The 26,174-nt window shown below is 42.5% G+C and overlaps 1 protein-coding gene across 11 annotated transcripts in view; it reads right to left on the bottom strand.

Annotated features, from left to right (window-relative positions):
* Positions 1-26,174, bottom strand: part of foxp1b (forkhead box P1b) — a 134,800-nt gene that overhangs the window by 39,639 nt on the left and 68,987 nt on the right. For 4 of the 11 annotated variants that reach the window (XM_089010026.1, XM_089010027.1, XM_089010024.1 and 1 more), the window contains 3 exons: positions 15,784-15,882; positions 1,892-2,029; positions 55-144 (listed from right to left, as the gene is read on the bottom strand). In XM_089010026.1, the coding sequence (XP_088866152.1) occupies positions 55-144; positions 1,892-2,029; positions 15,784-15,882 (327 nt within the window). Of the gene's footprint in view, positions 1-54; positions 145-1,891; positions 2,030-7,040; positions 7,258-7,408; positions 7,809-10,010; positions 10,054-11,018; positions 11,126-15,783; positions 15,883-26,174 lie in introns of those variants that run through there. The other 7 variants (XM_089010025.1, XM_089010029.1, XM_089010034.1 and 4 more) reach the window with 6 other exon arrangements.

Below are 26,174 nucleotides of genomic sequence, written 5' to 3'. Positions count from 1 at the left end.
GCAGTCCGAAGGTTGATAGGTTTGTCTGGTCAACGAGTGTTGTCGTCAGTCTACCTCTTTATTCTGCTTGCTGCCTCCATGCTGCTGGAGGAGCTGAAGGTGGAGCTGTTCCTGCTGCTTCTTGTAGAAATCTTGGAGTTGCTGCTGCAAAAACCACAACAAAACAAACAACCAAAAAAACACAAACACAGTAAGATGATGTGATTAGATTTCTTTATTGCAGAAAATTGGGAGAATTGCAGTTCCACGGAACTGGGTATGTATGTATTTATGTATGTATTTATTTATTTATTTATTTATTTATTTATTTATTTATTTATTTATTTATGTGTTTGTTAATGTGTTTATTGATGTATTTATTGAACAATTTATCTAACCATTTATTTATTTGTGTTATTTATGTATTTGTCTGTCTATTTATTTATGTATTTATTTATATATGGATGTGTTTATCCAGCCATTTATGTATTTCTTACTTTTTGAATGAATGTATGTATGTATGTATGTATGTATGTATGTATGTATGTATGTATGTATGTATGTATGTATGTATGTATGTATGTATGTATGTATTTATTTACTGTTTATTCATTGGTTTGTTTATTCCTTTATGTGTTTGTTTATGTAATCATTTAACAACTAATTTATCTATCCATTTATTTATTTCTTTATTTGTTCATGTGTTTATTAATGTATTTATAGATGTATTTATATAACAGTTTATCTATCCATTTATTTATTTTATGTATTTATTTGTCTGTCTATTCATTTATTTACTTTACTTGTTTATGTATTTATTTATCTAGCCATTTATTTATTTATTATTTCTTGAATGTATTTATTTATTTATTTATTAATGTGTGCATTTATGTATTTATTTAACAATGTATCTATCAATTTATTTATTTATGTGTTTGTTAATGTGTTTATTGATATATTTATTTAACAATTTATCCGTTTATTTATTTGTGTTATTTATTTGTGTTATTTATATGTTTATATATTTGTCTGTTTATTTATTTATTTATTTATTCTTGTATTGATTTATATATGTATTTACTTATATAGCCATTTATTTATTACTTTTTGTATTTATGTATTTATTTGTTTGTTTATTTGTTTATTTATTTATGTATTTGTTGATGTATTTATGTAACAATGTATCTATCCATTTATTTATTTGTGTTATTTATTTGTCTGTCTATTTATTTATTTACTTTATTTGTTGATGTATTTATTTATATATTCTTTTATTTATATATATATCTATTTATCTAGCCATTTATTTATTTATTTATTATTTATTTTTGAATGTATTTATTTATTTATTGGTTAATGTGTGCATTTATGTATTTATTTAACAATTTATTTATTTATTTATTTGTTTATTTATTTGTTAATGTGTGTATTTATTTAACAATTTATCTATCCATTTATTTATTTATGTGTTTGTTAATGTATTTATTGATGTATTTAAGAATGTATCCGTTTATTGATTTGTGTTATTTATTTGTGTTATCTATTTGTTTATTTATTTATTTATATATTTATTTTTTTCTTGTATTTATTTATATATGTATTCACTTATATAGCCATTTATTTATTACTTTTTGTATTTATTTATTTTATTTGTTTGTTTATTTGTTTATTTATTTATGTATTTGTTGATGTATTTATTTAACAATTTATCTATCCATTTATTTATTTGTGTTATTTATTTGTCGGTCTATTTATTTATTTATTTACTTTATTTGTTGATGTATGTATTTATTTATTTATATATTTATGTATTTATCTAGCCATTTATTTGTTTATGTAGTTATTTATTCATTTATAGTTGTTTATTTATTTGTCTGTTTATTTACGTATTCATTTGTTGATTTCTTTGTACCTGCTGTAACATGAGGGCCTGCTGCTGCTGAAGAAGAACCTGGAGCTGCTGAGGGCTCAGGACTTGCTGCTGAAGAATCTGCTGCATCTGCTGAGGCGTTATCACTTGAGGTGTCATCATAGCCACTGACGCTGAAACCTGAAAAAAAAAAGACTGAGTTATTTTCTGCAGGATGCTGAGTTGACCCCCCCATTGCAAAATGTACAAAAATGAGACACGGCCATTCAAACCTATGGACCCCACCCCCGAAATTAAACGGTCCTTCGCTTCTGCGGGGTGTCATTCTAACACTCCTCGACAACAATATTTTGCCACTTCGCCCCACGAAGGACAAAAAAAGGAAAGTAAAGAAGATGACAGGCCGTGACGGTGCATTCCCGCAGAGTGCAAGGCTAACCGCTTTCAGCTACACGTGCACAGGCCGCAGAGAATGATCCGCGCCCCCACCACCCATGATGCTTCGGCAAAGCTTTTACCATTTCGGAAATCTTCTCAAAGACGACATACTTGAGGACGCCATGGCAGGAAGGACGTGCCGTGTGAGAAGATTTTCATCTGCTGTCAACATCGATCTATTCTGGTGACAATATGAAGAGGCCGGAGGAGGAGCCAGGCGGAACTAACTCTTGAAAGGTGCGAGGGTGCGGCTCTTCAATGCTACTGATTTGTTGTGACACTCAAAAGGCCCCGCAGTTGTCGCCGTGTCTTAATTGCTCCCATATCGCGAGGAAAAAGGAATTTCCTTGACATTGGCATGAAGTAATTTTATTTTATTTTTATTTATTTATTTTTAAGTGTACATGATCGTATTTGCCATCTAGAAACGATTTCCATTTAAATGTCAAGCCAGCTAAGATGTGACAGACAAGGTCACTCAAATGTGACTGGAAACAAGACACAGTAAAGTCTCGTTATATCGATATCGGATATATCGATAGTCCCGGTTATATCGATACTATTTCTATGCACGCACAGAGAAAATTACATGCAAACAGAGTCGGATATATTGATAGTCCCGGTTATATCGATGTTTTTTCGGACTCCCTTGAATATCGATATAACGAGACTTTACTGTACTACCATTCAGAATATTTCGTCGGTTTCCGAACACAAATCACAGATTCCTTTTTTTGCCCCCTGAAACGAGACAGCGAGATGAATCCCCCCTCTGTAACTTGAGTTTTGCACATGGCTTGCACGGTCATCTGCATACAACCCAACCCCGTCCCCCAACTGCCTCTTTGTAATTCTCTAATTTCACAGTCATTTTCTTACAAGGTCTTTTTTTCTCTTGGCACCACTAATTTTTATGAGTTATTCTGAAGGTCAAGCAGGCGCTCTGTTTTTTTTTTTTTTTACATGCGAATGTTAAACACCATGTGAAGTGCATATCATTGATATGCATTTCATGAACGACGCCCACATTCTTGTCACAAATGCGAACAAACAGGGTGTCTTCTTGCACATGTGAATGACACTGCGACGCTTTGAATGGCAGCTATGTGAACGCACGTGTGACATGATGAAGAATGACACGGAGAACTCTCAAAATTCATTTTTCTCCCTTTTACATTTAATTTGGAGCAAAACATCTGGCTGTGAGCAGCGGCCGATGACAAGCTCCCCTTTTGATTCCCGATTTATGACCGAAGCACCACATGAGCAGCGAGAGAGGTCATACACTTCTTAACCTATCGATCAATGGAACGGCAACCGTTTAAAAACTGCCAAAAAAATGTGACGCTATCGAAAGGAATCACTTTTAAAAAATGGGTCCTGGTCACTTTTCTTAATAAACACGAGATTGAAAAAACTGTGGACTCTTGTAATGTAAATAGCACAGCCACCTTGTGATGATTACATATATCAATATGCTTTTCTTATATTCTTATATTTGCACGATGTACAGATTGTGTTTTTTTTATATTTTCACCCCCTCCACACTCCCTTTAAATTGCTGCTGTGGACTGCAAATTTCCCTATTGTGGGACTATTAAAGGCTTTCTGATTCTGATTCTGTATCATTCCCCTTTGATGCAAACACAAGATGCCATTTGTAACACTGCCATAAAGTGCTTTCTGCTATCAACAGGATGAATCCAGAACATTTCTACGAGAACAAATCTATATTATCGTTGAAAGATAGTCCACGAGTGACACCGGCATCGTTCTGATCGCAGAAAAGGGCAACAACAAGACCAGCTGTAATCAACCGAGAAATACGAGGGTGTCGGGGACATTCTGAGGATGCCAAAAATAGCTGCCGCTTATGAATTTCACAAAGGTGCGGCACTCTCCAGGTGCCTGCCATAAATAAACGTTCAAACTTTCAAAATTCTTGCGCAGCTGCAGACTGACAGCGGCAGAGACATCCACATACACATATGCGCGCGGGCAATTTTCCCAAGATCTGTCGCGTGATTAAAAGGGAGAAATTACCGGAAGAGTGACATTGAGTGAATCCAAAATGAAAAAAAACATTAACGGAAGGAAACTGAGATGATTCAGAAACCGAGACCCTCCCTCCATTCACAAGTGGGAGGCCAACGACTGCTCATGCAAAGGAGTCGTGGAGAATGTGAGGAAAGGAGGGCGAGAAAAAAAATCCCCCCTCCCATATTAAAAAAAAAAATGACTTTGTTTTTGTCAACAATAATACTAAAATAATAATATAATAATAATAGTAATAAAATATTGATAATAATAAAAAGCTAAAATAATAAAATATATACAGTATATAATATATATAAATACATAATATATAAATAATAAAAAATATATTTATAGTTAAAAAATAGATGTATAACAAAATACCTATCTATAATAATATCTATAATAAAAAAAAATTATATATATATATAATAAAATATCTTAAATTGTAATTGTCATAAAATATGTGTGTGGAGTGGGTGGGGTGTATATATATATATATATATATATATATATATATATATATATATATTCAACTCTGAATGTATACCGGTAGTTAGCACCAAAACTCTTAATCGGAATTCAAATTTATTCATTTGCTACACCTGAGAAAAAAAAAGAAAAAAATGCATACAAATACAACAATAGAGATGATGAAACACGATTTTAAAAAAAGGAGGTGGGTGGGACAGCAATTCAATACTTAAGCCAAACCAGAAAATGGTTGACGGTGCTGATAAACGGGACTTATTCGGTTTTGTCATTAAATGAGCAATTGTGAGACGGATTTGTAGCTTTGCAGCAATTGCATCCGACAGGATTTTGACTTCATTCAACAGTTTTTTTTTGTTTTTTTGTTTTGGTCCCACAGTTAGACTTAAACAAACAAACCACTCAGCAAAGCGGGTGAGCTCATCCCAACAACAGCTGGCTAATGTGCCTCACCCTGGTTCTCGGCACTACTCATGACCATGCCCCCCCACCCCCTCCACACACACACATTATGAAAATGACAATTTAAGATGTACCGTATTCTAAAAACGCATCAAACACTCCAGTGATCTAATATGACAATCATTCATGATTAAAACTGCAAACGTTGAACTTTGCTAATTGCAGGGACAGGAAGTATAATTGAAGTATAAAACCCTAAATGGATTCATGTAGATATCAAAAAGCATATACTTCCTTTCATTTTTTCCCCCCGTTTTGACCTGAAATGTCAAGTGTCTCGATTCACAATGTGGGCCGAAACTCCTCCCGCGTTTTGAGTGGGCAACGCGATAAGATTCAAAATAATGGAAAGTGTCTTCCAAAGTATCCAACACTCATCAAATCGATCCCCGATTGTCGGATTTGATCTTTTACCGACAACGTTGCGCACTCACCGCGGTCTCATTTGCGGTGAAGCGGCTCAAGGTGATGATGCAACACGCCTTGCAGATGCATAATTTGAGGCGATTGAGATTTAATTAAGATGGCAGCCAATGAATCCCATTGAAACGAAACCTGGAGTCAAAAGACAATGGTGGACATCCCCGCCGACGATTGTTCAAATCAACCAGTCGAGAACGCCTAATCCATGTTTCCATGACGGCAGACGAGAGGAACACAAACGATGCCGCTTCTTAACTCTTTCATGTCAAACAGCTTATATTCACTTGCGAGTTTGTGGAATTCTGAGATATGACACAAAAAAACGGGGAGGTGCAATTTGTCAATAACGTTGCCATCCTCCACATTCTTGGAATTATCAAAGTCGAGTGGTGAAAAAGTTAGCTGTTGTCTAACCTTTGCATTGCTACGCAACTCTGGTGGGGGGGGAGATAAATCATCGCGCCAGAAAGTGGCAAGAACGCTCTCGAAGCAGTAGCGACGTTAAAACACAGGATGAAAGCTGCTTTTTTTTAAGTCGCTAGACATTTCCGTGCAAGGGGATCAAGGGAAGCGCAACAAGGAGCAGCTGGCGCGACACGCGTTTGCTCAATGGGTCCACCCCCTGCCTCGGCTCTTCTGCTCTGCCCGCCACATAGTAAAGGCCACCTTTAAAAAAAAAGGGCGAGCTGGGCGACGCTGGACCAAATTTGTTTGCCGATGTTGCCATTCCAAAATGACAGGTGCCCGCAGCCCCTCTTCTTGACAGGTCATTGCACAAATAACGCCCCTCACCCTGCTAATCCACAACTAACGAACAACAAATCAACTTTGATTACAAACTGTCAGCTGTTTTTACACCGACCCACTTCCTGACCACTGATGCATGAAAGAAGGATAACGTCAAATAACCAGCATCTGAATGTCATGTAATTTTGCAAGAATTAAAAATAATAACAACAATTAAACATAAAAAGTAAAATTTAAAATTTAAAATGAATTCTGATGCTCACACAACACAACTAATCAATAAAATTCAAGCGACAACAAGCCTCAAAACTATGTTGTTGTGATTAATCTAACAATCCACTATAACAAATATTAATTTAATTCATATTCATCCAAACAGGCGGCGCCTGCCCTATAATCATGAAGTCATTCATAATAGACAGCAGGCAAAAAAAAAAAAAAAAAAAAAAAAAACATGGAATATCCTGCCCGGGCATCGCAACAAACAAAAAACTAAACAAAACCAAAGACAACAAAAATGTCACCCATGAAAGACTTTCCTTACAAAAAAAAAGGTCAGAACAGCAGTTATCCAAGAGACAGCAAAATCTGTCACCTGCGTTCCGGGAACTGTCCAAAAATGAAAACATCAGAAGGAGCCTCTCCACATCTGGTTTTACTGGTTACCGACTGTCAGAAAAAGCAAACATGACAAAAGGGAGAAGAAGAAAAAAATACAAACTAAAAATATATTTTACTCATAAGGAGTTGAACACTTGAGACTGTTGAGAGCAAGCGAGCAGACTTTAGGACCCAAGAAAAAAAAAGTTGATGACTCCAAACAAGCCCACAGAAATCCGAGACGGACACGGTCAAATACACAAAACCGCGTTTAACAACCCGTGTTTTGGTTTCTCCTGTCAACAAGCACACTTCTTCACAGCAATTCCCAAACGCAGCAAACTCTCATCAACAAAATATTACCTGACACAATGAGCCCGCGAGAAAACACAAAACATCATCAAGCTCCCCCTTTTCGGATCCAATGAAATGATCAAGTTCCTCGAAGCAACGATGCTCGCCGTCTATCACAAAGAAACTCAATCATATTGACAAACCTGACAAACTCCATTTAGCTGGCAGGGTAAACAGAAAAGCCGGGCCACACGGTCTGTGTGGAGTGAAGCAGAGCGGAGAACGCGGCAGCCACGGGAAAGGGAGAGAGACACTGACAGAGAGAGAGAGAGGGCAAGAAAGAGAGAGAGAGGTGGGGAGAGAGAGAGAGAAACACACAAACACACAGAGCGAGAGAGAGTGAGAGAGAGAGAGAACGAGAGAGAGAGACTCGGGAGGAGAGCTAGCGTCAGGCGGAGAACAAGCTCTGTTGTTGCTGTAGCGTCTCCAACCTTCTTCGGAATACAGACGGATTTGCACGCGTTGCGTCGCAAGGTTACTCCCCGGCTGACAAGATACAAAAGTATCCAATCAACCACACCCTGCTCCACCAATCACAAGCATCCATCTAAACAGAATCAATCCAAATGAGGCTGCACAATGGGAAGCCGCAGGCTGAGCTGCAGGTGAACCCGAGGCTTTGTGTATGGGGGGAAAAGAAGGGGTGGGGGACGGGTGTTGGGGTCTTTAAAAAAAAAGGACCAGTTGACCCCTTGACTTCTTTCTGAGACTCTGGCGGGGCTCTTTAAACAATGGAAGCCCATAGACAAGAAGCTCTTTAATGAAACAGCAGATATGTAAACACCGCTATCCAGCGGAAAGAAAGACAACTTGCCAAGATATCACCCCCCCCCCCCTCCCATTTTTTATTGTTCTTCTCGGTGGAAAGGTTTTATAGTGGTAGGATAAGAAAACGTGACTCCAAAACAAACAAGTAAACATCTTCAACAATGCTGTTGACACATTTATGCAGTTTCCTATGCAGCTCTTTTTTACCAATCGGTTTGGAAAGACCCCACCTTTTAATCCATATCATAGCAGAAATACATTTTAGGGTCTTGAACATGAAGGCTTTCTTTTAACTCAAGGGGGGCAAAGTTATTTTTTACCGCGGGCCACATTGTAGTGACGGTTTCCACTCGGGGGGCATTATGAATTTGGGGAAGCCATTGAATGTTTCATTGCCTCAGCATATTACATATATAAGGCACAGCACGTTCATGAATAACTAGTTTTTAAATCAGAAGTCATAAATAATGACTGTTATTGGGGTTTGCATGGGACAATTTGACATTTTGGCTTAGCCTTTAGCAAGCATCATTGAATTTCACAATTCCAAAAAAACAAAACAAAAAAAAAAACAGTTTGATTTGCTTTCGCGGGCCGAATAAAGTGATGTGGCGGGCCAGATTTGGCGCCTGGGCCTCGACTTTGAGACGTGTTTTAACCAATGACAAACAAACTTCGAGCAACATCAATTAAGAAAAACAAGACGACAGATACCAATGACAGCACTTATTGGATTGTCTATTGACCCTGATATCACTGTATTGACCTCCTTACACCCTCACACACACACACACACACACACACACACGCACGCACACGCACACACACGCACACACACACACACACACACACACACACACACACACACACACACGCACAAGAGAAAGCACTGCACTCACTGAGCAGCCAAGACATGAGAAGAAAATGGAACTCTGCCACCTACTGGAGATCAGACAGAACTGCCCAAAGGGGGCTTACCGCAGCAGGAGCTTGGAAAGCACATCTCCTGCGCTCTAACTTTTATTTTTCCACAGCGCACAATCATTCAGGAGTACATCACCACTTAATGAAAGGTGAGGAGTCGCCACTCAAAGTTATTTTGGCAGCAACCGTCATCAAATAATTCAAGCCGACAGAAAATACGAGGGGAAGATTAGATTTGGTGATTATCATGACAATAAACAGCAAGTTTTGACACGTCACATATCAACTCGCTATAAAACCACAGCCAAGGATGAAGGAATGTTCCCGGGATGCGATCCAGTCGGCAAACACGTCGGTAAAATAAACAGAGCTAAACACGGCATCAGCATGACAAGCCGCCGCTCGCGTCGGCTAATAACTAACAATGACCTCAGCTCAGATGGCCATCCCCGTATAAATTATTGACTGGGACACCTCCAGTGTGTTCAAAGTGACAATTCCGATATACGTCACCGTGAATAATTAAACAGCAGAGAAGGTGCTTTTTTATTTTGTATCCCAGACAGTTTACAGAGAATGACGAGTATGTACGCGCATAACGCTGCGTGCGCGCTAACAGTGGCGCGTGCGCTGTGGCGGCCGCGCTCTTCTTCCACGCCGTTCTCCCCAGGGTGGCATGTCGACGTATTCTCAATAAAACACCTTCTTAGCAGTAATAGGCCACTGTTCTCATTTCAACACTCCCAGCGGCCTTGTGATAAATTTAGCTGACGTGCGGTTCAAGCGTCGCCTCTCGCACGCAGTCTTTCTCATCCGTCGCGTCTGTGCCGGCGCCGTGTAAAATAATTACACTTTTGTGTTGCATGTGATGCACGGTATATAGATTTTATGTCCCGGCGCGCGGCGAAACATCAGTAACCTTGAGCCTTGGACTGCATCCCCGGTGATAGTTTTCAGGGAGTAGTGAGTGTTTGTGCCCGTGACAGAGTGAATTGCATTATAAAACACTCCCATTTCCTGCTTGTGTTAAAGTGAAAGTGCCGTAATGCCTGGTTAGGCTCACCCTCCGCTCTGCTCTGGCTAAAGAAAATGATACAGCTCCAATTACAGAGCCTTCTCAAAACCCAAATGCTGCCGGGGCCGAAGATGCTGAGGTCTGCCAAGTGGTGTTTTTGAGTTTTTTTTTTTTTCACGAGAACTACTGAAGGAAATGAGCAACGCAAAAAATTGCAATGCAGTCGTGGACTCGCCGTGGTGGAAGGAGAGGCACATGCGTGAAGCGTAGAAATGATTGTCCACTTATGGCAAGGGTGTCTAAGTAATTTTTTGCCGGAAGCCACATTGCAGTGACGGACGGTTTCCTCTCTGGGGGCGTTATGAATTTAAGGAAGCCATTAGAATGTTTCATGCCCTCCACATACTACGTATAGAGCGCACAATAAATTAATGAATAACTTGTTTTCAAATTTGAAGTAAAAAAATAAAGACTGTTATTGCGGTTCACATACGACATTTGAGTTGTGTAAGTTTTTTTGACTTTAGCAAGCATCATGGCACTTGACATGCTTGATTTGCCTTCGCGGGCCGAATTAAATGATGTGGCAAGCCTTGACTTTGACACCTATGAAGTTACAATGTTTGATCCCCTCCACATATGACACACAGAATACACACCAAATTAATGAATAACTAGTTTGAAATTTGAAGTAAAAAATTATGACTGTTATTCTGGTTTACATGAGACAATTTGAAATTTTTGTGCAGACTTTAGCAAGCATCATGGGATTTTGAGTTGCTTTAGCGGGCCGAATAAATGATAAGGCGGGCCAGATTTGGCCCTCGGGCCTTGACTTTAACACCTGAGATTTACGAAGATAGCAACGGTTGCTTGATATGTGTCCAAAGTCGGTCTTTGAAGGCCACTCACCTGCCTGTTTGCTATGCGCCTGTCCCGCAACAAACCTTGAATGACCAGGAGTGTGTATCTGCGTGTGAATCCTCACCTCCCACCTCTCAGACTTCCTTTGAGGAGCATCTATTGTTCATAAGTAGCGTCATCGAATCTCTCTGACGTATGGTGACTCTGAGTTGTTTGGCTAACATCCACATTGCCCAATGCTTCAAGTGTGGTAGCCGACAAGGTAGAAAAAGGCTCCCCAGTGGACTGGTGGACCCAGAAATGCAAATACGTGACCGGCGGTAGTTTGAGTTGTCTTGCAACGTCACTCACAAATTTGGTCATGAGCAGATCATTATATTTTTGAGCGAGCCAGTGAGTCAGGAAGGGGGAACGATGTGGAAATGTGAGAGCGTAAACTGCTTGCAGGGAAACATGGAAGCGGAAATAAAGGATGGAAGGGCTCCCGGTACTGTGACTGGAGATGATTCGACATTTAGCGTCTCGGCGAGGAGGGAACGTGAGACGCAGAAGCCCCCCAAGTGCTTGTTTGCCGTGTGCAATTGGGACAAATAACTTCATTCTGACAGGATTACCCCAAACCTGGATTTAATCTGTACAATGCGCATTTTACATTTTTATCACATGACAATGACAAAACATGGCAAAAGAGACAGCTTGATCCCGGGGTTTTCACGTGAGCATCAATTTTGCTTTCTGGCTGATTGTCAAAGACAAACTGTCTCACCTCAAAGCAATCCAACATGATTTCATTAGAGTATCACCTCAAGACGTGAACGCCGCAGATGGAAAGAGAACAATGTCAACCGCTTTTAAGAATTGCCCACTTGAGTGAGGATTTATTTAGGTTTCAGAGCAATTTGAGATTATTTGTAGGTGAAAAAAGAGACGGAGAGAGAGAGGGAAAGTTACTGCTCAACTTTCGATCATCTTACAGCAGACATGTCCAAAATCCGTCAAATACGGCCTGTGATCAATTTTCATCCGGCGCACAGCCTCCGTCATAGAAATCAAAAGCGTCTGGCCCACATGTAGAATGAATACATTGGGCAGTAGCACTGTTATCTGTGTGTGCCAAGTTCTCCCATCTAGAGGCTCGATTAGGAACAGCAAATTAGAAGTGAGCACCACATTTTCTAAAATTATTTTCTGCATTTAAAAAAAAACAATTCTAAAATGGCTACAGTTAACAAAAGAACAATTACCCCTGCTCGACTGTTAGAAAGAAAGTTAATTTGTGTTAAAAAAGGAAGTTCCCTTTTCCCTTTCAATTTCTCATGTCACACAGAATGGCTCGCTGAAATTTATTGAAATAAACGGTTGTTATATGCAAAGAACATCCGCCATGGTTGGCCTTCCTACATTTTTAATACACCAAATCTGCCCCCCTTCTACAAAAAGTTTGGACACCCCTATCAAAGGCCTAATGCAGGAGCAGGTCAAATTTTTTTGAAGAAGAGTCAAAACAAATGTCTCTTTTCTTGCCCAATTGGTATTTGCCACATTACTTTTGAGTATGTTTCCCTTTCACAGACTTACAGATGTACTCATTTATTTTTTGGACAACTTTTGACTTGCCACAGTGCCTCATACAACTTTTTTAGACAAATAGGGAGAAGGGGTGCTCCGTTTTCACATGGACAGCGCTCTCAGAAGACCACGGCGACTCACTGTGATCATATATTCTCGCGCTCGCTGCCACTTTGCGAGCGGCCGATGAAGGCTTTGACACTCTCGGCTACTAGCTGACTTAGTTACAGAAACACCTCATAATGCTGTCTCGGATGGCCCCGCGGCACTGGCGGGGCTCCAGCTGACAGGCCTGGCCCAGTGCTCTCATGATTTACAGAATGGTGCGCTGCGGTATACACATGTCAGGACAATGCCATGGGCCCGTTGCAGAAACAGTAGTAGATGAAAAAGTCAGAGGATCGGCCCATGGATGTGGTCACATCACGCGCACCCTTAACAGATCATAAATGAAGGATGCAAAAAGCCCACGCGGTTGGATGGGGGCATTCTCGGACCACGCAACAACTCAAGGGGCTTTCATCCAGACTACTCATGAGACATTATCTCTTGACCTGCAGGTGCCCTCTGTGAGGCAGTGCAACAATGGTGTTGAAACACCAAGCGAGAGAGAGAAAGTGAGCATAGGAGGAGGGGTGTAACAAGTACAATAGGTACTACTACTTTCATTCAAACTAGAACAGATCGCGCCACGTGAGGCCCCGATACGCAAATCAAATGATAAATTAGATTCCAATACCTGATAAGACGATCGGCTCATAAAGTCCACCAAAAGTACCCCTGGTTCCCTTTTCTCGAGGAAGTAAAGTACTTCTGCTATGACGCAACTCAAAACGGCTTGGTGCTCTCGCTTCATTTGTTGCGCTCCATGTATATTTCACGCCAAACGTATCCACCTCCAAGTAAAGTCTGCGTGAAGAACATGAGCTGGTTGACGGCCGACCCGTCGCTTTGCCAAAGGCGCGAGTTATGCTGGCCAATCCTGCCTCGCATACAAATGTAATCTGGGCATCAAACGGCCAGCAAAGACATCATGTTGACATAACATCTTCAAACCGAGCTGCAAACTGCTTAATCCCCTGACGGGAGGTCGATGCCTTCACTCGGAACGCCGGCAATGAAATGTAGTTAGCTTAAATGGCGAGCGATGACACAAACTAGCTGTGCCCCCCCCCCATCACCCGCCCCTTACCTTGATATCGGTGGACTATCAGCAAGGGTCCCACAGTGTTGTTCCTAATTACCTATTTCTGTATTCCTGATCCTACGGCTAGCATAATTAGTTACCTGGGGCTGCAATCCAATTTGAAGTGATGACAAGAAAGTGATCCATGAAAAAGTAATAAGTTAAATCCAATTTCAACCCTGCTTCTAATTAAATGCACATGGAACTAATGAGTCAACCCCTCACATTTCACTGATAATGCTAATTAGCGGGGTGGGAGTCGCCAGCTCTCATTGTGTCACCGCAGGTGTGAAGTGTTAAAGGTAGAAGGGGAACACGGGTTCTTTTAATTACGCGTGCCATCCCGTTGATGTAATTCACTGGCTTTTTGACCAGTCAAGTATGTTTTGCTGCATTCCATCCAGTATTTCATTTCTGTTTGTAGTTCAAGGATTGATTAAGGTGCCTCAAGGCAAGACATTATAAAGCAGAGGCATCTTTTATCCAGAGGCGGCAAAGAGGGTTGATGGGTGGCGGAGGGGTGGGGGGCAATGAAAAGTGCTGTTTCATGTAAATCAGGGGGCACACAGTCCTTTTTGACTTGTGTTTTCTCCTGTTACTACGACCGCAACGGCTGTGAAGTCACTTTATTTCAGACGTGGTTGACTTGAATGAGAGTGAATTTGGTCAGCGGAAGCCACTAAATCTCCATTTCCTCGCGAGTCTGCGAGCCCATCTCCTTGTGCCTAATGGGAAGAGCATTGAGACGAGCGCCGCCTTTTTCCACAGATCAGGTGCTTTTATGAGGTTTACTACACAGCCTAATAACTGCTGGATCATGCCTTTTATTAACTTGTCTGGTCTAACAGCGAGTCGTTATCCAGGATGCATAATGGGGAGAGTGAACGTCCCCGGTGATGGTAGCTCTTTGAAAACAGGACACTAGATGGGTCAGTGAGTCTGGCTGTGATCTGAGACTTTTATCATTAAAAAGAAAACCCTCCTCACAAGTCATGTTTATATTCTGTGTGTGTGTGTGTGTGTGTGTGTGTGTGTGTGTGTGTGTGTGTGTGTGTGTGTGTGTGTGTGTGTGTGTGTGTGTGTGTGTGTGTGTGTGTGTGTGAATGCTTCAGTTGAACTGTGTGCTGCTGAATACTTGACTCGAATTGTGTGGGGCTGGGATTTGTTTAATTAACAGAACATGTAGTTCCGAGATAAACAGCCTCTGGACGTGTAGCATTTGCATTGCTGCAAATTTAACCCAGCAAAACAGAACAATGAGCATCAGGCAATTTATGGTGTTGGTAAAGATACTACAGCGAGTCGGTGCTCTTTTCACACCAAGTGGGCATGAGTGGGGCGGGCAAGTCTCTTTTCTAAAGCTGAGTGACAGCTCAGCCCAGCTCTCTGTATACATTAATAAATTAGAATTCTAATTTTGTCTTTGTCTGCCGAAGATGGCCAAAGACTATCCTACGTCCCAACAACTGGCCGTATGCTGGAATCTGTGAATTTGCGGTCCCCTCTGTTGACCTCCGACGCACAATTCCCTGCCAGGCTGAGGAAACTCTTTGATTTGATCCCTTGAACTTATTTGAATCCTGACAAATATGCACACAACCAAAAGGTCATCGTAGTCATATTTCATCTTCTGGAGCAACGCCGAAGTCGTCTGCGCAACAAAGAAGCTTTTTCACAACCTGACATGAGACCTCACTGCTACAGTGGCTCATTAAAAAGGGCCCCCAATGGGACAGTCAGAGTATTAGGTATTATATATACATGGACAAAGAACGAGGCCTCCCTATTAATCACCAAATATGCCCTGAAATTGTTGGCAGTTTTACACTGATGCAAACAACTGGCAAGCTCAGTGGTCGCGCCAGCTACAGAGCAATGAGCTATAGCTAGCTAGCTAGTGGCTCAACATGTTGCGTTGAGCTCTGTAGAATCATCAAAAGGATTTTGAAACCAACTTAACAAGTGAGCAGACCTTTTGTTTTTAATTTGAGAAATTTCAAAGGCTCACGATCACGTGCATCAGAGCGCTTGTGACACAAATAAAATATTCTACTGTACCTGCAGGCTTTTGTCCGTGTCGTTTGCTTTGAGGGATTTGCGGCCGATGTTTTGTTTAAACCGCTGCTGCAGAAGTAACTGCCGGGCTACCTGGAGAGTCTGAAAGAGAACGGGAAACGTGTCCAATCCCTCTCAAGCACACTTCTGCCCATTTGAGAGCCTCAAAAAAACCATATTCACTTCCGATAAACAAACACAGGAGACAATCAGACAATGACTTTCTCCCTTGATACCATTCATCGGAGGTCAGACGACAAAACACGAACCACGGTGTATAAATGACAACGTTTGATGTTTTCTGATACTTATCGGCACTTGCGCCTCTCCGTTAGCTTCGCCAAACTCCAATCAAGAAAGCAAATAAATAGTTTTATGACGGCTTCAAGTATCTGTTTCGAGGACACGGCCTTCCCGGCAGAAAACAAAATACATTGAAGTCACATGTTTATTGCTCCAGCTACTCCGTTTTCCCTAACAATAAATAATCAAACATGCCATCCAGAGCAAACAAAGTTGAGGAGTGCTGGGGAGGGGGGGGGGGCGGCTGTGGTCTGAAAAACGGTCAGCGATACCAAGAAAAGCAAGCCTTGCGTTCCCACAGCGAGCTGGCCAGTCTCACACCTCCACCAGTAAACCATCTGGGTAAATAACCAGCTTCATTCTTTCCACGATTCTCAGATGATTGTTCACACAATGAAACAAACAGTCAGGGGCAAATCCTTCATCTCATAGATGGAAAATCTGTCGTCCCCCCCACCTCCACTGCTTCACTTATTGGAGCAATATTGGGAGAAATGTGGTGATTCGGCACGCAATGTGTCCGACGGTGGTGGTGTGTGACTTCAGATCTCCAAAAGAGCTCAGTTGCATGATGCAGAAACGGACGCCACAAACCCAGAGAATTGAAATCGGGAACCTTCCGACGGCCAATGTGTGCTTTCTTTCATAGATGTCAACATGTTTTCTTTTCCACTGTTAGTGATGACAAATGCAGTGAGACACGTGCATGCGTGCCTCTGTGTGTGTGTGTGTGTGTGTGTGTGTGTGTGTGTGTGTGTGTGTGTGTGTGTGTGTGTGTGTGTGTGTGTGTGTGTGTGTGTGTGTGTGTGTGTGTGTGTGTGTGATGGGGGCTGTGGGGGCGTGGGTTGGCAACCGAGGGTGTTGGAACAAAGAGTTGAGTCAACAGGATATGATGGAAAGTTCAGACAGTAATGGATAAAAAAATATATTTCTGGGAAGTCTTTGCTATCTCGAATTTTTGTCAATATAAAATAAGACCAGCTCACAGACTACAATTTTGTTGACGCTGTGACCCAGATAGACCATGACTACAATTAAAGAAGGAAGGATCCCCGACGGGATCATGAAAACCCAGAAATTGAAAAAATATACAATTCCAGTGTATAAGGCGCACTGTACTACAAGGCGCACCCCAAATGAAGGGTGTATTTTCAAACTTTTTCCACATATAAGGCGCATTGTACTAAAAGGCCCACCTTCAATGAACGAAACAAGTTTTTCAAATCTAATATATAAATCTATAAATGTTTTCCAAATATAAGGAACACCAAATTATAAAGCGCTACGGTAGAGGCTGGGGTTACGCATTGCTTCTTTTACAAGGGGGAAATGGAGTCATTGGCTTCTGACAGTCATTGCAAGACCTGTTGTAGCTCAACATGATTTCACATATAGGGCACACCTGTGTAGTAGACGCAAGGTCATCTCTTGAAGAAAATTATGGCTTTTAGATGAAAAGGTTTCTTTAGCCGTCATCTGTACTTTGAAGGTGTCGGACGTTTCGCTTCTTATCCAAGAAACTTAGTCAGCAAACTAAAGTCTTACTGGTAGTTTAGGCCCTATATATATATATCCCTACTGTCCAGACATGGCGGTGGCGGACTCTGCTATGATAGGTCCCTGCACTCAGGTTGGGGGGAGCAGAGGACTACTCCCTGCAGGTGCTCCACTGATAGTTCCTGTCGTTCTGACTAATGACTGGCCTGATTGCTCTATTTTGACCGGTATCACCTCATCAGTATTACTAATCCTATGTTGCCTAAGCAGGCTATTGTATGAACGATCCAAATTGAACCTCACCCCACCAAACCGGTTTAATGAAGGATTTAGTTGTTTCATGAAAATCGCTTCTTTTACTCCCCTTTCAACCAAACCAAACCAAAAATTCTGAAGCGACAAAAAGGAGAGGAGTAGCAGTACCTTACATTGCAGGAGTTTCTGAAAAATTAATAAGAGTCCTTTGGCAACACAAAATTCCTACTTATTTCAAACCGATAAACACTTTAAGGCAAACATTAGTGTAACATAAGTCTCGTTATATCGATATCGGTTATATCGATAGTACTGCTTATTACGATACTATTTCTATGAACGCAAGGAGAAAATTTACATGCCGCAGGATTGGATATATCAATCGTCCGGTTATATCGATATTTTTTCCGACTCCCGAGAATATCGATATAACGAGACTTTACTGTATTTGTAATGTTATCCTTTTCTCAACCTGCATGGTGAGAATGGAGCAATATAATTTACAAAGAATGGATTCACCCTTCCAGAGACGCCAAAGTGGAGCTCAAAGTCAAAGTCAGCTTTATTGTCAAATATGCTAATATGCATGACATACAGCACAGATGAAATACTGTCCCCTCGGACCCAGCGTGTAAGGCACTTATAATGACTTTGACAAACATGATAAACAAAAAAACGCCAATTTGCCGGGTGAGAGAGGAGCCGCTGCATGTTCACGCGCCGCCATTTTGGGGGAAAAAAACAAAATAACAAATAATATGACAACACAAAGACAGAGTCAGTAATTCTTCAGCACTTGCTGTACCCTCTTTGTGACATAAAGCAGTTCTAGATGAAAGAGGAGAGGATCCAGTGACGTGCAGTCATTGGAGGCAGGGGAGGCAGTGCCTCACCTGTCATCATGGAAAGCTGACATGGAAATATCAAATGAAAAAATAAATTAAACAGTTATATGTATTTAGTGATTTGTACTTTAAAGTTCTTGTCCATTTAACTTCACCATTTTCGGATTTGTTTCAAAATCGCTGAATTTTCACATTTACCATTCAAATACTAAGTAGAGACGAGCAGTGAGGCACCAGCCGGCTGATCCTCACCATGGATTGCACAATCACTATGCTTACTGTGCTGGCTTGCTCTGCAGTGAGACCGCATTGCTGTCCTTCTGCATATCGCTATTAAAGCGTTCAAACACGTTTAGTATATGAACTAAATTTCTACAGTTTAGCTGGTGTATATAATGTAGAGTCATTGTACATTATAAACACTGCACTACAGTGTTTATTTTGTTTTATTTTTATCAAAACGCTGTGCGTAGGTGAGGCAAACAGTTCTCCCGCCTCATGACAGGCAGGGGGCGCTTGTGATTCCAGAGATACTTCCGACTCCACGTCTGCAGAATAATAGAATTAGAGACAGAAAGCTACAGTAAACAGTTCGCAAGTAAAGTGCAGTCATTTTTTTCATGTTGCTTGGCCTCACTTTCAGAATGGTGGATTACATATCTAAATTGAAAGAATTTTCTAAACTGGACTTTCAATCGAAGCAGGAGGTAATAATTAAAGGAAGACCAACACCGGAGCTTAAAGGTTTGCTTCAGACAATGGGACACAATACTCTTTTCAGGCGGACTGGTACACACGAAAAGGCTGGCTGTGTGGATGTCCAGCAAGAAACCGCCTTTTCTGCTTTTCCTGCCTTCTGTTCTCAACTTGTGACAATGTCTGGACTCAAATGGGATATTGCGACCTGAAAATTTTACAACGGAGCCTCATCAAAAATGAGCGAAGACTCAACATCAGCATCGACAATGCTAAGGTAAAGGAGAACCGGGAGATTTTAAAAGATCTCATCAATGCCAAATGCTTCCTTGCCAAACAACAGCTGGCATTTCGTGGAAATGATGAAAGTAAAGGCTCTGCTCATCGTGGCAACTATGTTGAACTATTACATGCTTTCGCTGAGAAAGATGATAGGCTAGCGATTCATTTTGGGACATCCACTGTATTTTCTAGCCTGTGAAACAGAATACAGAACGATTTAAATGAAGCAGTTGGTGATGTCATTAGAAATGACATTAAAAAGGTGATCGGTGCAGCCCCATTTGTTGCTGTAGAAGTAGACGAGATTGTCATTCTCAGCACTGAAAACATACAGTCGGAACAGGACTGATCAAGGACGACTTTCTTCACTGGCAGTGATCTCCGTTGAGACAGAGAGACTTTTAAAACTGAAGAAAGATAAGGAAGGCTTCTACAAAGAAGTTATCGATGCCTTTCTTCTGAAGGAGCGGCGCATGGACTAAAGGTAACACGATAAAAACATTTTTTTTTCTATGCTACAGTTTGTATATATAAAGAATGCTGACATGAAATTTTAAACAAAATACGTTAACTGTTGCCAATCAAATGGTGAATAAACTACTCTGTAGAGTTAATATGTTTGTAAATCTGACAATGATGACATCAGTGCCTCACCAGCCATGAACCTCACCGCACGTCACTGAGAGGATCAAAGCATCCTTTTCAGCAGTGGATCAGGGACGTCATGGTGGAATGTGCACGTCCTCGACAAGCTAAATGTTTAAAGCCACAAAGCTGAGTGTGCTGACTGTGTATTTCCTTGTCCACCCAAACGACTAAAAGTGGCAGTGTTTTATTCTATGATTAAAAAAAAATTGTGAGCATGCGATTGCTGACGCCGCATAATTGGACATCATGGTCTAATAATGTGGGATCATTCACCACCGTTGCTCGTTGCCTGCTCGCGTCGTCTGCTGGCCTCTGCGGCGCGTTCGTGAACTACTTTCTCGGAGCATACGAGAACAACGCAGCACCTGCAATTCTCAAGTTGTCAAACAGGTGTCCCATTTATCTACAAAACTATTTTTGTCCGCTTGTAATGACATAGAAATATTCGGACATAACATAATAATAATAATAATAATAATAATAATAATAATAATACATTTAATTTCAAGCGCCTTTCAAAACACCCAAGGACACTTTACAATAAAAACAATAAAACAAAGCAGATGACAATAAAACCATAAGTCAAATGATAAATAGTAATAAAATAGCAGATTGAACTGGACATTGAAATCAATTTTAAACAGATGGGTTTTGAGGTGGGACTTGAAAATAGGGAGGGAGTCAATATTACGGATGTTGAGTGGAAGTGAATTCCAGAGTTTGGGAGGAGAGCGGCTGAAAGCGCTGCATCCCATCGTGGTGAGACGGGCAGAGGGCACATAGAGGTGAAGGGAGGATGAGGATCTGAGGGACCGAGAGGGAACAGAGATTTGAAGCAGGTCAGAAAGATAGGGAGGGGCAAGGTTATGGATGGCTTTGAATGTAAACAGAAGTATTTTGAATTTGATTCGATGTTTAACAGGTCGCCAGTGGAGTGCTGGAGGACAGGGGTGATGTGGTGAAAGGAGGGGGTTCTGGTGATGATCCAGGCTGAAGAATTTTGGACGAGTTGGAGTTTATGGAGAAATTCCTGATTGACACTGAAGAGAAGTGAGTTACAATAATCAATATATCATACCACAGTATAATATCAATAACGTCGTGTGAAGTGATTTTCACCAATGGTGGTCGATATGTGACATTGGACAGCTCTGAAAAAAGGTGCCACCCTAGTCCTGCCTCAGGACCATCTCAATTAAGCAAATGCAATTTTGCAGGGAATGAGAATGATTATCAGCCTCATTCTATTTATGTCAACGCTTATATGAAATCATCGTTCTAATTATAGCGAGGGAAATAATTATGCAATCATACAATTGAAAACAGAGTCATGATCATCTTGACTTGGGCCAATTAAAATCAAATTGCTGCCAGACGGCACTGAACCAATTCTTCTGGGTTATAATTTAATAAAGCGGCAAATGTTTATTCTTGACTGGGACTTTGTTTTTCACCTTCTGGAAACGTCACTGTCAAGTTTATTTGTTTAAAAGGCGAGCCAGTACATTCGGGAGGCCCAATGTTAGCTGGCACGTGCACATCAGAATCAGAATCAGAATCAGAATCAGAATCAGAATACCTTTATTCGTCCCACAATGGGGAAATTTGCAGTCCACAGCAGCAATTGAAAAGGGATGGAGATGGGGTGGGGTGAAAGGATAGAAAACAAGATATTCTAAGCATGACAAAATAAAAATGTCAACTGTATACTGTGCAAATGTAAATGGGCAAAACCGTTCCATAAGAGAAAACAAACTGTACATAGTGCAGAATCAAGAAATGCATTTTGATATATTGCAACAACCCATAACATCACCTGCCTCTCCGTGTTTACCAAGCAGCCATTCGGCAATTTCCGAACTCCCCCCGCGGTACACCATGCAATCTCTTCTTCTGATTGGAGATACCGCTGCCTTGAAATGCGATGCTGTTCAGATATCCGCTTCGGCCAAGTGTGATAAAATGAAGCACTGACAGGCGTGAGGCATCTGTCGCACTCAAGAATTTGAGCCGCCTTTCCCGTCGTAACATGAGAATGGGTTGATTGAAGCGACAAATCAAGGCAACAAGTGCAACAATTGAGCTGCGCGAGTCAGTTACGCCGCTTCCCCTGAAGAGTTTACAGTAGAAAAGGCGAATATTGATCCTCAGAAACACTTCCGCCATTGGACACGGCGCTATTGTTCAGAAGGAGGGCAAGTTACTGTGTAACAAATAAAATGATAGCACTAAAACCCAACTCCCACATTGTGTGGGGGTGGGAGTTCCGGGATGGGTGGTAACTACAAATTCCTACACAACTGAGTGAATCCTGCAGGGGCTGTGATTACACAACAACCCGAGGCACGTGACAAGCTTTATCAATGATGCAGATTTAGCATTTGTTCGATGGCGTCATCTTTTACATGATGGATTTCACACAGTAAGCGCAAAAATATTATCCGCGTCATGTTAGCGAAAAAAAGGGAGCAACATCTCTTTTGTCCCGAGGGTCATCAAACTGTGATAAGAGAACCGCAAAGTACTGGATGTCTTTATGTGCTGTCTGCTGTGTGGATTATTTACAGGCTTTGGGGTTTCCTGCTGCTAAAGCCAGCTCTGGTGTCTTACAAATCCCAGCTCAGAGCATTGCCACGCAGTCATGTTAGTTCTCAGCTGGAGTCAACACATCAACCCCCCACCTCCAGCTCTCCACCCCAATGACAAAAAGCAGCAACAACTCGACAAAGCGCCGACGGGCATGAGTCGCGTGGACGGTCTGACTTCATACTGTAACGTCACATGAGGCGAAAAAGTGATTCAAGAAGCCTGATTAGGAGTGGCGGCCTTTTCGGGATGTCAAACACAGGACAGCACCCACCCTCACCCCCAAGTCCATTTTGATCGCTGGAGTTCTCCAAACGTCTGTCTCCCGTCTACAGGTGGTGGAGACCTTGAACGCGTAACGATTTGAGGCATATTGCTGCTAATTGCCAGACGATGTGCGAGCAGGTGTAACTCGATCCCTGCGGCCGCGGCGAAAGCAGGAGACGGAATGAGATGCGCCTATGTTTCCAGACGTACACGGGGACTGGAGCCGCTATGTGCGCTTCAGAGCGATTTGCTTAACAAACACGTCTCACAAGATATTATTAGGGCAGCTCAGAGACAGCCAGCAACAACCTGAGTGATAGGTTAGCCCTTCATGTAGTCTGTCTCACAAGATCGCCGCCGGTATGGGGCCTCTGAGGGGATTTCGCCAGCGTGGGCCAAAATGTCAAGGTTATGTGTTTGACTTTCCGGCTGATTGCACTCTCACCCATCGTTTTTCACTTCTGATATTCCTTTTGCCCCTTAATGTTGCTGCTCAAATTTAAGCCAGAATGTCCAGCCTGTTTGATTTTTTTGTTTCATTAATATATATGCAACATATGAAACAAATAAGGGTGACCTAGTAGTCGAGTGGTTAGTACGCCGGCTTCACAGTGCAGTGGTCGTGAGTTCAAGACCCGGTCCGGCCTTCCTGTGTGGAGTTTGCATGTTCTCATCGGGCCCGCGTGTGTTTTTTTCCGGGTCCTCCAGTTTCCTCCCACATTCCAAAAACATGCATGGCAGGCTGATTGAACACTAAAAATTGTCCCTGGGTTATTCGTGTGAAAGTTACGGATTGTTTGTTTCTGTGTGCCATGTGATTGGCTGGCAACCGAAAGTTGTCCCCTGCTTTGTACCCGAAGACGGCTGGGATAGGGTCCAGCACCCCCGCGACCCTAATGAGGAATAAGCGGTACGGAATATGGATGGATGGATGAAACAAATATTAAAGTACCCTTGAGATGTTTCGAAAACTTCATCGGATTTGATTGAAAAAAGGTAGTCAATTATTTCTCACACACATCCAAGACCAATGTTTCCACAACACACGTGTATTTCATCAATTGACAATTACTATGTTTGAACAGGAGCCGATAAACTGTTTACATGAATTTTGGGGATTTATCTTCCTTGTAATGGTTCGAGTGAACAAGGAAACACAATTGGATTGATTTGAGGAAAAAAAATCTCAAGAGAATAGAAAAGGTATGAGGAGGGAATAAAGTGAGGGACTTTGGAGAAAGGCTGAGGAAGTAGGATGCATAAAAAAGTAAAAGAGATACAGTGATACCTCAGCTTGCAAACTTAATTGGTTACCAGACAGTGTGTGTCAGGCAAAAAGTGTGTCTTCCAAACATTAATCTCCACCGGCTTGAGGAGGGATACGTGGAAGACCGGGTGGATCCTCATCGTGGGTGGCAGCCGGAGCCTAACCGAGACCGGGATGGCCTCGATGGGAAAGGGACCCGTGAACCGTGGACCCAGTTTGGCAGATGTCCCGGCCAACCGGAGGTCCCTTGTGGACAGCCACACCTCCTGCCCGACCTGGTACACCGGCGACTGGCGGCGACGACGATCCGCGATGTGTTGGTTCCGAGATGCCGTGCGCGACAGAGCGGCTCTGGTCTCCTTCCACACGCGATGGGCCGTCTCGGCTGATAACCACAGGCGGACATAAAAGTCTATATCGATCATCTCGCTGAGGGTGGTGCCAGCGTCGCGGGTGGTCAACTCGTCTTTGAAAGCGGCACTCAGTCCGCGACGAAACACTCCTCTCAGCGCTCGATCGTTGTAGCCACTCCGGGCAGCCAGCATGCGGAAGGCGATGGAGTATTCAGCGGCCGAACGCGTTCCTTGCACGCAGTCGTGGAGGAGTCCCTCCGCCTTGCACTCTGTGACCGGGTGGTGGAAAACTTGGCGCAGCTCTGCCACAAAGTCCGGGAGAAGCATAGTTCAGGCTGGGACTCCCGGACAGCCAACACCCAGGACTCGGCCTGGCCCGTGAGCAGGCAGGTTATGAAGGCTCCCTTGGCCTCATCGCCAACATAGGCGGAAGGTTGTTGTTCGAAAACCAGCGAGAACTGCATCAGGAACTGAGCACAGCGCCCGGGTTCGCCTGCGTAGTGTGATGGGTGCAGTAGGGGAATCTCACGCCTACTCACGGGAGGGGAGAAAGGGGCCGTCAGAGTGGCGAGGCGTGTCTCAACCTCCTGTAGGCGTTGAGCCAGCGTGGACACGGTGTGGCGGACCTCCGCGACTGCTTGCGCCAGCTGGCTCGAACGCTCCGCCTGACGGGCTAAGGCGGATATGAACTTGTCTCCACCGGCGAGATCCATGGTTGGCCGGTGTATTATGTCACATCCTGCTCGAGGAGTGGTGACAGGACTCGAGGGACGAAGAAAAATAGTAAGGGTTGGATCCGAAATACACGGTGGAGACGGTAAGTTCAAGAAAAGGTTTTTACTGAGACACGCAGGGCAAAACAGGGAGTAAGACAACCGAGTGGACAAACGGGAACAACCTGCGTACTGCTGGGAGATAACAACAGAGAAAACACCGGCGTGGACCAAGCGGGAACGTATGGCTTTTATAGCCAGAAGGCACAATCAAGGAAATGAGCAACAGGTGAGTGAGTCCGGAGATCAGGGAGGGGAGGGGCGCGCTCCTGGCGCTAAGGAGGATGAGACAGTTTGGTGTCCTTCCGCCGAATACTAGTCCGCCAGCCATTGTGGCGCTCCTTGTGTCTCCCAAAAACTAGTTTGTATGCCAAGATTATATTCTCGCGAATTTAATGTTCATAAGGCGAAAAGTATCACTGTACAAGAAAAGGGAGTTGTGGGCAGTGGGTGGAGCCTGCACACTTGCAAAGTCACCCTCTTCCCCAAGCCCCTCGCTCACCCAGGGAGGTCAGTGCAGTTATGCGGGCCTGACAGCTTCCGTTTTCCTGTGTATTCTGCATTTGTTTGGATTCCCCCAGCCTTGCTTAGCCAGCAGCTTAACAACAGATGGCAAAAGAAG

This window comes from Hippocampus bargibanti, linkage group LG12, assembly GCF_051943395.1.
Source record: "Hippocampus bargibanti isolate YZ-2025 linkage group LG12, ASM5194339v1, whole genome shotgun sequence".
Lineage (NCBI taxonomy): Eukaryota > Metazoa > Chordata > Actinopteri > Syngnathiformes > Syngnathidae > Hippocampus > Hippocampus bargibanti.
This window is presented reverse-complemented; position numbering and strand designations above follow the sequence as displayed.